At 44.0% G+C, this 14,518-nt stretch overlaps 1 protein-coding gene across 1 annotated transcript in view; it reads left to right on the forward strand.

The window, feature by feature from the left end:
- Nucleotides 1–14,304, forward strand: part of LOC116896040 (spliceosome-associated protein CWC27 homolog) — a 108,778-nt gene extending 94,474 nt beyond the window's left edge. The window contains exon 5 of the mRNA XM_032897041.1: nucleotides 13,788–14,304. Coding sequence (XP_032752932.1) covers nucleotides 13,788–13,950 — 163 coding nt within the window. The 3' untranslated portion in view covers nucleotides 13,951–14,304. The remainder of the gene's footprint in view (nucleotides 1–13,787) is intronic.
- The last annotated feature ends 214 nt before the right edge of the window (nucleotides 14,305–14,518 follow it).

Here is a 14,518-nt window from a genome sequence, read left to right on the forward strand (position 1 = left end):
TAGGTTGTGCCCGGCATGCATGGTCTATATCTGTAAAATTCCAGCACCTGAGAGAAGGCTGAGGCAAAAAGGTTACCATGAGTTCAAGACTAATCTGAAACAAAAGGGGGAAAAGGCAGAACAGGGGAATGACACAGGCCTTTCTTCCCAACACTCAAGAGGCAGAGGCAGAGGCAGGCAGATCTCTATGAATTTGAGGCAGCCTGGTCAATTTAACAAGTTCTAGGACAACCAGGGCTACAGAATGAGACCCTATCTCAAAGAAAAGAAAAGCAAGAAATTCTCTAATTCAACTGAGTTTTTACAAGCCTGCAATCCCAACACTCAGGAGAGCAAAAATTCAAGGCTAGCCTTGGCTACATACTTCGTAGCCAGCCTTTAAAACAATCAGACCTTAACTAGAAAAAATGAAAGAAAAAAAAAGTAGACACTTATTTACACTGAATAATCATCAATCCCATTTAACCCTACAAGCAAGATATTGTTAGCATATTATATGATATATTAGTCTATTATATGGGAAGAACTTGGGGTGGTAAATGATCAAAATGATTAAGATATTATAGCAAGCTACAAAAAATAAAGCATTACTCTGATGGCTGTGTGGCTTTTGTAAAAGGGTTTCTTGTAGCCAGGTTAGTCTCAGGCTCTAGTATTCAAGAATGACTTTGAACTTCCAACCACCCTGCTTTGACCTCCGCAGGTGCTGGGATTATAGGTGTGTTCCATCTCGACCAGTGTTACACAGCACTGGGGACCACGCCCAGAACCTCCTATCTGCCCGGCAAGCATTCCTCCTAATCAGCCACGTTCCCAGCCCTTAGATAATGAAACTTAATGCATTGGTGCTCTGTGGCATTCTGTTTCAAATGCCATTTGAGGTTTTGCCACCGAAGCAATTTCCTACCTCTGGGTTCTTGGAGAAATTATATACTCTATTATATAAACTAAATTATATATTCTATTGCTGTTTCTCAAAGTATAAATTAAGTAATGACGGGTAATACTGGCACTTTGAGGGGGGCAGAGTCAGTTTGTGAATGAGTTAGCTTCTGTTTAGAAATAGGGATTGGCAAGATGTAGAGAGCAGTCAGTCAGTGCTCAGTGGGTGTCTCAGTCATCTTTCATGTTGCTCATTGTTTTTAAGAACTAACCATGAATGTCAGTAGACCTCTTGGGAACATTATTAGAACTTGTACCATTTCTATGACAGTTGTTGACTTCTAGACCTTCTACTGACCTATAACCAATGGCTACCTTAGCGCAGTTTCTATCATAGTTCTTTTTTTTCTTTTAAGATTTTATTTATTTATATGAGTGCATTGTAGCCATCTTCAAACACACCAGAAGAGGTTGTGAGCCACCATGTGGTTGCTGGGAATTGAACTCAGGACCTCTGGAAGAGCAGTCGGTGCTCTTAACCGCTGAGCCATCCCTCCAGCCCCTCCATTTTATAGTTCTTAATAGTCTGATATACATTTGAGGTTTGGGTTTTTTGTGTGTGTTTTATTCATGGGTAATAATGCCTCACTAGTGAAATAGTGGCTCTCTCCATGATGCTACACTAAAGTGTGGAACGAGAGGAGGCCCACATGGCAAAACATGCATTGTCCACACAATTTGAAGACGTAGCCGGAGTAGCCCAGCTTTGGGCAGCATAGAATTGTAAGCTCAGTATAACACAAATGCTGTATCCCATCCCCTCTCAGCCAGGTTCTAAGGTGGTGATCCAAGGAAGCAAGAAGGAATATGATTATAGACCAGGGTCCCTCGTTAGTGTTCATTTTCTACATAACTATACATAATATTGCAAAAAGCCAGTGTGGTTCAATATAAAAATCAGAGTTGCCTGGGATGGTGATTTTAATTCTAAACTCTCTAGACAGCCCCCACGGTCACCTCTGCTGCTTTTTCTTTTGAGTAAAGAAAGCTCTTCAGCATTAACTCTGTTCTTGCATACAGTCTGTCTGAGATACATTTCTCTCACAAGGGAAGCTGTGATCACAGGTATGACTTGAATGAGAAGAGCAGCCAGCTATGTGCCCTAGTGCTTAGCAGACCTGATTGGGAGCTGTGTCTTCCCCCTCTGGGGCTGGTAGTCTTCTGGCTACAGAGTTGGTGTTCCTGGCTAAACTGTGGATTGAAGCCCCAGCAGGTGTCAGGACACACACTACAGATGGATTCTGGAAAACTTCTTCAATCTGATCCTGCTCAGTGTTAAGCTGCTAGGTAGGCCAGAAAGCCAAGGAAGTGCCTTCTCCTACTGATATTTGGAAAATTTTATCTTCCACATTTAGTCTAGCACTACCCAATATTTACTAATCTTTTTTAACTAAGGAAAATGAAGGACGTTATTTAAAATTGGCTTTTCAAACCCCCAAAAGGGCAGTGTTCCTTTAAAACTGAGAACAAAGGCAAATTTTCCATGTTAGCGGTGAACAGCGACAGTACACTGATTTCTATCTATGTTTTCTTTTTCCACAAGTCTGTGCCTAGTTTCCACCTTGCCTGGTTTCCCAAAATCTCCACTTTTCCTCCACTTATTTCTGTTAGCTCAAGGGTTTTGAATTTCTGTTCCTACTTCTCTCCTATTGTCAGTTTTAAACATGTTTTGTTTCTGTTTTCCTTTCTGTCTGTATTCCTTTCCGTCCCTGTTCTGTTGCTATGTGAGCTCTCCTCTGTCGTGATTCTCCTGGATGGTCATACTGCCTCTTTCTGGGGCTTCTCTGCTCTGTCATGCCTGCTCTGATCAACACAGACAGTACCCTAGCCCCATTCATTGGGGCTCATTGTTAGACTGCTCTCTTCTCAGGACTCACTGAGTTTCTCTGCCCACCCTGTCGTCTCTGGTCTCACACGTGATCTCAGCTGCCTACTTCATTTTGAAAAAAGATTTTCACATTTTGTGTTGGGTTTTTTCCATGCATGCTGGTACTTAAGCCCTAACCCCTTAATTCCTCAGTAAGTTGCTTGTAATCAGTAGTGAAGAAAAGTCTACAATTAAAATCTTTAAGTTTGTGACTTCTAATAGTTTAAATAAAAGACCAAGTGGTGTTTAGAATATGTTCAAACATATACTGAAGAGGAATAAGATGTCAAATTTTACTCAAACAGCCAGTTAATATTTTAACAGCAGCTGACATATATGTGCCTTAGGATTGCTACTGCTATCGAGAGCACCATGGCCGCAGCAGCTCTTATGAAGAAAACATTTCACTGGGACTTGTTTACAGTTCAGAGGTGTAGTCCATTAGCATCATAGAGATAAGCATGGTGTTGTGCAGGCTGACACCGTGCTGAAGAGAGAGCTGAGAGTTCTGCATTTAGATCTGCAGAAAGAAGGAAAGAACTGTGGGTGTCACTTGCCCTGGCTTGAATTTCTCAAAGCCCACCCCTAGTGAAGTTCTCCTTCTGAAAAAGCTGTACCTATTTCAACAAGGCCACACCTCCTAATACCACCACTCCCTCTACGGACCATTTTCACGCTAACTTCCACAGCATGTGACTTTTTGTACTGTGCTGTCTTTTTGTACTGAAGTGTCAAGGTTAGTGAACAGAATCCCCAGAAACTATGTGTTCTTTATTTTCCATTGGCAGAAATGTTTCTCCAGCAGCATTAGGCCTCCAGTCTTTCAGGACTAGGAACTGGGAACCTGTCTCCTGTGTAGAGGTTTACTTTATACCTTTCTGATAGCTTCTGCCCCATTACTTATTTGTAAGGTAGAATAGAGAAATCCAGCTCACCTTCATGTCTCAAATGTCCAGGATCCACCAGGAGTTCTGAAAGTGCCTTCAGTATTGTGAGACACAACACTGATACACAAAAGTCAGTAGAGGGGCTGACATAACCTCCACGTGTCTACATGCTGACACGTGGCAACAGATGTAACTGTGCTCGAATCTTTATGAGAAGACAAACTGCGAACTATTACGGAGATGGGTAAGTGCTATCTCTGGATAAGAAAGCAAATCATTTCAGGGTTATCCAGTAAGCTTAATGTGTTCCAACAAAAGCACTAGTAGAAAGAGGGAAGGAAACACGCAAACAAAACTTGCCAACATAGTTCCTGATAAGAGGAAAAGTGGGGGGCTGGGAGGTGTGGTGGTAGTGTATGCTGAACCCTGCATGGGTTCTGTCCTCAGCAGGTCAAAGGGAAGAAAAGAATGTAAGAGAGCAGCACTCCACACCTGAGGTGTGGCTTACCCATGGTGACATGGAAAGCAGGAAGCTTAGCAGGTAGGGGAACAGTAGCTAACATAGAAGAAACCTGAAAAGTACAGCCTCAGCATGATGGCACAGGTAACGTTAACAGTCAGTGAGCCATGTTGTTATGTGGCCATAGGTGATGACGATCCTTCAGAACCTTTAAGCCGCATCTTACTGTGAGAAAAACATCATGTTGCAGTGGCAGGACGCACAGCAAAGACCTGACTGGCACTCCTCGAAATTCACAAGGGATCAAAACAAGGACATTTGGACATCCTGACCTGAAGAGACGGGGCAGTGGGTAAATCACTTGTTACACAAGAGTGAGGACCAGAGTTCAGATCCTCAGAAACCATGAGGGGGGTGGGGGCTAGACATAGTCCTCCAGCATACTGGGGGTTAGGCAGGGCAGACAGGAGGATTACCGTAGCTTGTTGACCACTGGCCTAGCTCCAGGTTCAGTGAAAGACCCTACCTTATTCCTAGGAATAAGGCTCAGAGTGATAGAAGACACCAGGTGTCCTATGGCCTCTGCATACACATCCACATTCATAAACACCCAGACACCATACTCACCATACAAATGCACACACACACACACACACACACACACAGTGCCAATTGCCACTGCCAAGATATAGCCTAAGGAAACATGACTGTGAAATGTAATGAGATGTCCCAGATGAAGTCCTCACAAGGAAAGAGACATCAGGTAAATGGAGGGTGTGTTCCTGTAGTCAGTCTGCTATACAACATTGGCTGGGTGACTTTAACACACATTTACTTTCCCATAATTCTGGGCACTAGAAGCTAGCTTAGATGCTGGTAAGGGTGATAAATGTGAACAGTCTATTTCAGGCTGTGGATTGCCAGTCTCACTCTGCCCAATGGCCTACCTCCTTGGGCACATACTCCTCCTGAGTCTTCCTAGAAGTTCTCAAAACTCATTAGCGTATCTTTCTTCCTGCCTCTCAGAATTGGTCTACTTTAATTCTTTCTATAAATAATGTCCTTGATAGTCGATGATCCACATAAGGAGACATGTATACTCAGAAATATACGTGTAAGCGTCCAAGGCTGAGTGAGACCAAATACATTGTATTAAATAATGATATACATAAAAATAAGGTATGTCAATATTATAAAATGCCTAATTACAAAAATGATAAATTTTTGTATAAGCATAGTTTGTAGGTAATACAATTGGTCGCGCGCACACACAGAATCATATGGTAAAGCTCTAATATGGTAGTATTTGGAGGTAGGGCATTTGGGGAGAAATTAGGTATTGATGAGATCATAAGGGTGAGACCCATGATGAGATTAGTGTTCCTATAAGAAGACAAAAGGACTAGTGTTCCTCTGCATTCACCCACACGGTGAAGGACAGTGAGAGGGAGCCCTAGTCAGGTGAATGTTGGCTTCTGTCTTCAAAGTGTGGGAAAATAAGTTTCTGTTTGTATGCTGTCATATCCGTGGCATTGAGATATGGGCCAACCTGAGAAAGGCACACATGAATCACATGGGTTAAAGTGATATCCGGACCCCTTTGCCATTTACAGAGGCCTTCAGACAGTGTGGTGTGCCAGCCTCATTTGTGAGCGCTGTGTGAAGTGACTAGTCTGGGCCTTACCATCTTATCACAGGTAAGAAAGTAGGCAGGAGGAGCAGGGTGACTTCCTCACAGCCACCGTGAGTGAACCAAACGCAGGTCTGACTTCATTCATGATTTCCTAGGAAGTATTGAAGAAATTCCAATGTTGGAGCAGGTTCTGAGGGCCAAGACAATGGGAAAAGATTTTAGGAAGAAATGGGAATTAAACTGGACTTTAATAGGACCGGGAAAGGAGGGGGCAGAACCTTGCAGAAAAGTAAGGTGGACAGAAGTGAGGTGCAGCCTGTTTCTAACACAGAAGAGTGCTCCTTCAAAGACTCCAAAGGAAGCAACACTTGGAAACTGTTTCCTCGTGCTGAAATTTGTATTTACAAACAAAGGCTGTTTCTGCTTTTCAAACCGGTCCCCAATCATTTAGGTTTGTGTTCTGGAGGCCAAAGAATGACAAACTTAAATAATAACCAGGAGCTGTTTCATTAGGTTTCTTAAGAATTCTAATAGAGAAATGCAAAGTCTTCACAACATGCAAACAAGTTATGTTGTAACAAATTATGTGTATGTTCTCAAAGAGTAACAAGGTCATTCAAACCAGGAAGGAGAAGGCTGCACTCAGTGCATTTTCCCACACTTCAGAGCTAAGCAAACAGGAGCAGATGTTAATCTTTAAGCAGTTTAACTGGCCCATTTGAGACAGGTCAGCACTGGATTATTGTAGCACAACATACTATCTGTAAAAATACCTTGCCTCACCTTTTTAGTACTAACTAGCCCTTTTCTTTGTTAGAAAGTTTTAAAAGGTGAATTTCTTGTCTGAAAATGAAGGAGTTCATATAGTGTGTAATTGCTAAATAATTTGGAATTGTATATTAAAACTATCAAGAAGAAAAGTAAAGAAAATCAATGTTCTAGCCAAAGCTTTTTTTCCAAGGTGATGGGAATCCCAGAAAATTGGAGTTGTTTGCAAGCACTTAGCAACAGCATTCTTCTGGCCAGGCATTGCTGCACGATGAGGTACAGAGGCCAGTGAAACAGAGCCTCTGTTCTTCAGAGCACGGTGACCCAGAGAGGCAGGGTTGCACCACCCTGAAGAAGGCTAGAGCTGTGGACAAGCCTGTCAGGGGTCCAGGGAGGATCTCCTCGCTGCTGGAGAGAGCAGGCCAGGCTCAGCAAGAGCCAGGGTGGGGCACAGCTAATGGGGGGGCAGAGAGTGAAGTCGGAGATACAGAGGCAGCAAGGAGGCTGCAGGGATGGGGATTCTCCAGGAAGCTACAAAGAGTCTGGCATATCTGAAATGAAAGATGGGGATGTGTAGAGCATGATGAGGCATGTAAGACCAGACTAAAGAAGGGGTGTGAGGAAGTTAGGGTCTTCTGTACATGGACCAAGGGGCTTAAATCAGAAGGGCTTTCACAGCCAGATTGGCTATGTTGTCAGGGACGGGGGAAATAAGTAAATATAATTCATACATACATACATACATACATACATACATACATACGGAGAGAGCAAGGAAGGGAGACACAGAGGAACAAGAGAGACCTAGAGGTTTCAATGGACCACAATGCAGACCTTAGTAATTTGACATCTGTCATCGGACACCCATGCTTGTAAGGATGGTCCTAGGCCCTGCTTCTGCCCCCCAGGTACCAATGTCAGCTGAATGGGGTCATAGGGATCCTCATTTAAGTAGAACAAATAGAAGCTGGGACTAGGATTCCAGAAAACAGGGATTTAAGACAGTAACCAGATTCATTGTGGAAGTGGATGCTGTTTTTAAGCACTTTTCCCCAAAGATGTACCTATGTCATGTATGTGGGGGAGGAGGTTAAAAGTACTTCAGAAGCCAGTCTGGGGTCCTCAGGTAATCCTCCCTTTATAGCTACATTGTCGTTTCTTGCACTCCAGAACAAGCAGTAACCATTGTGATTTCTTCTTACTAGACTGATTCCTGAGGTTAAAATCCGTCTTTGCAGATAAAAGCCTGTTAACCTCTACCACCGGGTTTCTCCGCCCTCTCAGAAGTTGCCTATGAGGAGAGTGGACTGGTCTGCTGGAGTGTAGATCAGTTAGGAGTGCTCGCCCAGCATGCACAACGCCTGGGTTCAGCCTCTAGCTCTGCAAAGAAAAAGGAGCGAGATCATCCCTTTCCTGCATACGCATAGTGCAGACAGCACAGGCAGCACAGAAACCTCTGTGAGAGCACATCAGAGGATATGTTCTCATTATTGTCTCACACTGTGGTAACACTCCAAAACACGTTTGCCTCCTTCTGTCTGTGTATTCTCTCAAATAAACAGTTTGCTTCAGGAGAGCAGAGCGTGGGTCATGCTTGACTTTTTGTCATTGGTAACTAGAGGTGGCCTTGACCATAAAAAGCCCTCAAATGTCTATTGGGTAAATAACTGAGGATACCTCATTACCTTGTTTTAAACTATATATAAGGACTGGACTATGCCCAGATTACTCAATTTGGAGAGCAGAGTAGGGGCCAATCAAGCCTCTTCCAATGTGTGCGTAGCTTGTCGTATGAATCCAATCTTGGGGCTGGAGAGGTGGCTCAGTAGTTAAGAACACTTGTTGCTCTTGCAGGGGACCTGGGTTGGGTTCCCAGCACTCACATAATGGTTCCCAACTAACCATAACTCCAGTTCCAGGAAATCTAAGACCCTCTCCTGACCTCCATGGGTACCAGGCACACACATGATACACAGATGTACGTGCAAGCAAAACATCTGTACATACACACACAAAATAATATTAGAAATAATAACAATAACAATACTTTTGTTATTATTATCTAACAGGTTTTTCTTAGGACCCCACTGAACTCTGTCTCTGAAGGAACAAAGCAAACATAAATAGAGCCTTTACAGTCAGTGTGAAAGTAAAGTTTCTTTAATCTTTGTCTCTGTGTTCTTTACATTTAAAAATAATCAGTGAGAAGTTTTTAATGACTGGTTCTGGGACCCCCCCTCCCATCCTAGTATAATTAAATTAGTGTCTTTGGAGATAGACACCTGGTAGAATGGGGTTTTTTGCTTTGTTTTGTTTTTTTGTTTTTGGGGTATTTGTAGGGGGGGTTGATACCCAGCTGATTTTCACATTCAGCCTGCATCTGATGTAAAAGTTCTAAAACTACTTCAGAAATGTTGCTTTAAAAAAGGAAAAACTCTCTCCCCTGAGCTCTACATAAGAGCTGTGGGAGATTAAGAGTGAGAGGCATCTCCCACTGAAGTCTGTCAGGGAGTAAAACCTTGCAGTACCTGACAGAATGCAGCATCAGAGCAACCATTAGTGTGTGTGCTGAGGTGTGAAAGGTCGTGGAAAGTGGACTTGAGGTTCTGCAGCCTGGTAGGTGTTTCAGGGAGTTTATCATTAAAATAAAAGACAGCCCCTGCCCACAAAAAGGTCAAGTGGTTGCATAGCAACCCTCCAGTACCAGGCTTGGCCAGTTCCAAAGGTCTGAAGGTTTTGTTCTCATTAAAAAATCGCCATGCTCAGCACTGGACGTACAGCTGTGAACCAGGTCCGCTGTCTGAATACCTGAGTCTCCTCGCACTTCAGTAAACAAGAGGAGCTAAGGACAGCCTCTGAGATAGGAAGACACAGTTTGGGGCGTCACGTGCCTCTGCCTGAGCTATTTCAGTCTAATCCGACAGAAAGTCGTTCCTGAGTAGAGGTGTATGATAAGAGAAGTGAATAAGAAATGCTGTTTCAGAGTCTAGAAGAATTTGAGGAGGAAGAATGGATAAAATATTAAAACAGTAAGTAGAATAGCAGAATAATTAAGTGTGTCGTGAGTGGGGGGCATAGTGACACATTACATACCTGTAATCTGGCATCAGGAAGGTACCAGGGCAGCTGTCTCAGAAAACAAAATAAACATTGTTTATTTGAAAGGGAGATATTCTTAAATTGGGGCGAGTTGGAAATGAGAAGGATTAGTTCTGAAATCTTTTAACAAGAGAGCTGTTTACTTTCTCTCAGGATAAATCATTTCAGAGCATTTTAATTAGAAATTAGTTGCTAATGTTGGGATTGTGTATTAAGCCGAGAATCAGATCTTCTGGCTTCTCCACAGATGTCCCTGCCATCCCATAATCTGTCTTCCCAGTTATCTGAGAACTTTAAGACTGACTGTTAGTGAGGTCAGTGGAAGAACCACTTGTTTCCTTTTGTTTATACCTTTGCACCATCCCACAGCAAAGTAAAATTCCTTGTTTACCACCACCCAAGATAGGAAACCTCCATCTTCTGAAACATAACTACCACCGATGCTTTTATTTGAGACCCTGGGCCTATGCTGAAGACTTTGTAAATCAGAGCTAAGTTTCTGTCTTTTCCTTCAAGTAAACAAGTTCTGAAATTCTCACATGTAAATGATTAGTGTGTAATTAATCCCACAAGAATTCATTGCTCTGATTGGTCCGGTTTTATAACAGTCATCGAGTAGACAGGGCGCAGTTATTGGGACGTACAAAACTAAACTGTAAGTCCTGAGTCTGCGCATGTGCCCTCCAGGCGCAAGTCCTGAGTCTGCGCATGTGCCCTCACAGGAGCAAGTCCTGAGTCTGCGCATGTGCCCTCACAGGAGCCCGAAGTGTGGCATGGGCATGCTTTCCATTCATACAGCTTGTGATTTATGGAGGCACAGAGGTCAGGAGTTTATTATACCCAAAATCATAATAACTATTCTGTTTTCCCTTTAAGAACGAAGTGACCAAAGCATGTTGAAAGATAAATGGGTGAGCCGTTTTGTGCTGTTAGAGATGCCGTATTATTGTGGAGTAGCCAGCCATCCTAAGTGTTATGGTATTAAATCTGAAGTAGTCTGTAAGCTGAGAGCCCTTCTTTCCTCTGGGTTTAAGATTGCTATTAATCACAATGTTGGACCTGTGGAGTGCAGGGCCTATGAAACAAACAGTTGGAGCAGACGGCTCCTTTAATTTATGGCTTTCTGTGTTTTTCAGATTTGTGAGAGAAGGTTTCTTCCTGTAGACTTGGTTCTGTGGCTCACATGCCTAGATTTCATTTCTTATACCAGAGCCAACCAAGTCCAATAGTTGCAAGATTACCTCGTGGCATTGAAAGGAGGAAGGTACCTTTTTATGTTTTTAATTGACAACATCTGGAAAAGGCATTTAGAAACTTGGATAGTTTCTACTGGAATAGGTGTTATTAACAATTCTGTATTGGAGGGAGAATATGGGATCACTTTTTAAACAGAACAATGAATTTGTACAAAGGTGAATAATCTAACTAGATAGTGGGGTAAGTAAGCATCAATCTAGAAATATTAAATGAAATTGTCTTGAGGGATATGTGGTTCCAGCTTAGGTATAAGCTTTGAGGTGTACGCTGTGAAGGGCTCCCAGTGCAGGCCTGAGCTCCTGTGATGTGTAAAGGGCCGTTAGCAGGACAGCCTTGCCCATGTGTAGCTCCAGTGCCCTTGCTCCCTTCCCTTCAGTGACGCACTTGGAATCCCTCAAGTGCACTTTGCAGGGAACACGAGAGGGACTGCAGGCGTGTGGAGAAGGCCTCTCTTCACACAGTGCATTGCTGACGTGAAAAATAGCTGTACTTTATACACAGTCTCCAAGTGTCTTAGTTAGGGTTTCTGTTGCTGTGACCAAACACCGTGACCAAAAAGCAAGTTGAGGAAGAAAGGGTTTACACGTCCACATCACTGTTCATCATCAATGGAAGTAGGAGAGGAACTCAGGAGCTGATGCAGAGGCCATGAGGCTTACTGTTTGGAGACTTGTTCCTTGTGATTTGCTAAGTGTACTTTCTCATAAAACTCAGAACCACTAGCCTAGGGATGCACAGTGGGTGGCCCCTCCCCTGCCTCACCAACCAGGAAAATGCCTACAGCCTGAGCTTATGGAGGCGTTTTCTAGGCTGAGGTCCCCTCCTTTCCTATAACTCTATCAAAGGTAGATAAGATTGCCCAGCACACCTCGTGAGGCAAGTCGCAGGCATTGTGTTGAGTCCGGGAGGAAAGAATTGCCTGGGGTTAGCACCACTGTCAGAAGTAAAGGCTGCTGTTGTCCACTGGCTTTCAGAAGCAACCGATAGTTGGCTTTGCCGGTGACATGAACTGTCTGTCACTGACCCAATAGACCTAGGTAAGGCATCACTAATTGGTTTAATCCAGTTTGTGGTTCTAGCTGGTCCTACTGGTTCCTTGTTTCCAGGGCTATGGCAAATCAACCCTTCTCAGTGAAGTGGGCGTTCTCAGAAGCTCATGCCTAAATGAACACCAAAACAACGGGCTCTGGGAGGAGCCACATATACATCCAATGGTTGTAGGCTACATTTTCTGGTTGACAGTGCTTCCTGAAGCAATGGAACTGTTAGAAGTCAGCGTTCTCACACTACATGGCATAATCCAATGTTGTGATCAGTTATTAAAGTTGGAACAAGCAATGTATCATTAATAATACATACCAATGTGAATGTGGTTTACCTCATTTAAATATCATGTAGGTCACCTGTGTGTCACTGGCACAACATCAACACAGCCTTCTGAAGTAGAAGAGAAGGAGGGGGCGATGACCATGTGCTACTGCGTCTCCAGAGTGACAGTGTCTGTTACTTTCTTTCCCTCCAAATCCCCTCGAGAATCTTTGAAATCTGAACACGGCCTTTTCCATACAAATAAATGTCACTCTTCCACAGGGAGAAGGACAGCTGAGACTCCTGAGAGTGCCAGCTGCCCAAATCCCTGCTGACACAAAGCAGAGCGAGCAGCATCATGCGAGCCGAGGGGAGGAGCTTTGCTCAGTGCCAGCGCTGACCTGGCAAGGGGTGTATGCACGATTCTATTCCTGTCTGCTGTCATGACGGAAATGCAGATTTAAGATGCACTAATATGCTGATTGGATTGTTTATTAATTAGCTAGTAGAAAATTCATATCACTTGTTTATTTATGCAAAAACTGAGTCTTCCTCTTCCCTAACTCAGCAGGTTGCTCTGATGCCTCGTCTTTTGACCCCTGCCCCGCCCCCTGTTAATCTCTGATGCCTCACCATGGGGGCACAGCTAATCACTGGCATAGTTCCTGCTGCCAAGGCTAGCTCGCTTATGACCTCTTAGGAATCAAGCACATGCTGGTACTCTAAGACCAGTAAGCGTTTGTTAAAGTAGCAAGGCAGGGTTGTGAGATTTGCTGTAGTCAACAGTAAGAGGAGAAAGTTAGTTCATGGAGTCACACCAGAAATGTCATTCCTCTCTGCATAGAAAAACTCAGCCCCTTCCGGAAGACAGCCACAACCCCACTTGAACATGACTTTCAGTTACTTTTAAACTTGTGTTTGTGGATGCAGACTTCCGTTCTGTTTGTCCCTGCTTGTTTGGTTTTCGTTAATTTGCTAATGGTGCTGGAGATTGAACCCAGGGCCTTATGTCTGCAAGGCAAATGCTCTCCATTGAGGCACACCAGCCCTAGCATTTAAAGGTTGGGTTTTGTTGCTGCTGCTGCTGCTGTTTTGTTTTGTTTCTAATGTGACCCTGGCTTTGACCTTTGAACCACTCACAGCACAAACATCAGACAGGTCTGGCTGGTGGCTGGCCGCTTGCTCCTCAGCTGGCTCCCTGTGTGCTCCTCAAAGAAAGAAGGCCACGTTCCAAATACGGGTTAGGAGACTCCAGGGTCGAGACCATAGCCTCCCACCAGGGGAGGAACTCAAGATGGACTTAGGAGCAGACTCCTGGAAGGCAGAGGAGTAGAGCAGCCGCTCCAGGCAAGCTTTGCAGACTTTGCTTTGTTTCTGTGAGGCAGTCCTTGCTAGGCCAGCACTGGGCCACTGAGCAGAGCTCCTCCCCGCAGCTCTGTTTTCTGTGGGACTGCTTTCCAGGTGGATGAGCACTGCCTGCCGTCCTGTGCCAGAGGGAGTGGGGTACAAAGTGTCAGTGTTGGGTCCCAGCCTGAATTCACCAGACCATCCATCTCTTCTCCTTAGGATGTCCCACGTGCTCCAGTTTGAAGATAAAACCCGGAAGGTGAAAGACGCAAGCATGCAGGACTCAGACACGTTTGAGATCTACGATCCCCGGAATCCAGTGAACAAAAGAAGGAGGGAGGAAAGCAAAAAACTGCTGCGAGAGAAAAAGGAAAGGCGGTGAGCGGAGCCGTGATGCCGGAAGCGGTGGCGCCTCCAGGAATGTGTCAGGGCCTGTGTTCTGGTGTTCAGAAAATGGGTATCTCCTTTTGTAAATTTGGAATGATGTAAGCAAATGCTTTTGGTTACTGATAATTGACCTTTTATATTACTAAATCTGAAATAAAACCAGTTTCTTTCTAGTTTAAATGTTAAGTTTGCAGATTGCATAGACCTGTCAGTCTATGCCCCCTACCCTGAGATGTGTGAAGGAGCCTTGTTCAGATTTTTATAAGAGAAACTCACAGAAAGAATAAGGGAAACTTCCCTGATACTTTAATATAAAATCAAAATTATAAAATAAAAACATTAGCATTGATGCCTTTTTTTTTTTGCATATAAACGTATAAAAACAGCCAGACCAGTAGGACTGACTCCTGCTTTAATTCATGAGGAGCCCACAGGCCAGTTAATATTCACTCTGGAGCCCAGTGCCTGGATGCTAAGAGTGCTTCAGGACAGTAGCAAGCTACTGCATGCTCGCCAAACACCACAGCCTGATGCTGGGCCCCTGCTGCTCCCGCCCTCCTCAG

Source organism: Rattus rattus, chromosome 3, assembly GCF_011064425.1.
Source record: "Rattus rattus isolate New Zealand chromosome 3, Rrattus_CSIRO_v1, whole genome shotgun sequence".
In the NCBI taxonomy this organism is placed as follows: Eukaryota; Metazoa; Chordata; class Mammalia; order Rodentia; family Muridae; genus Rattus; species Rattus rattus.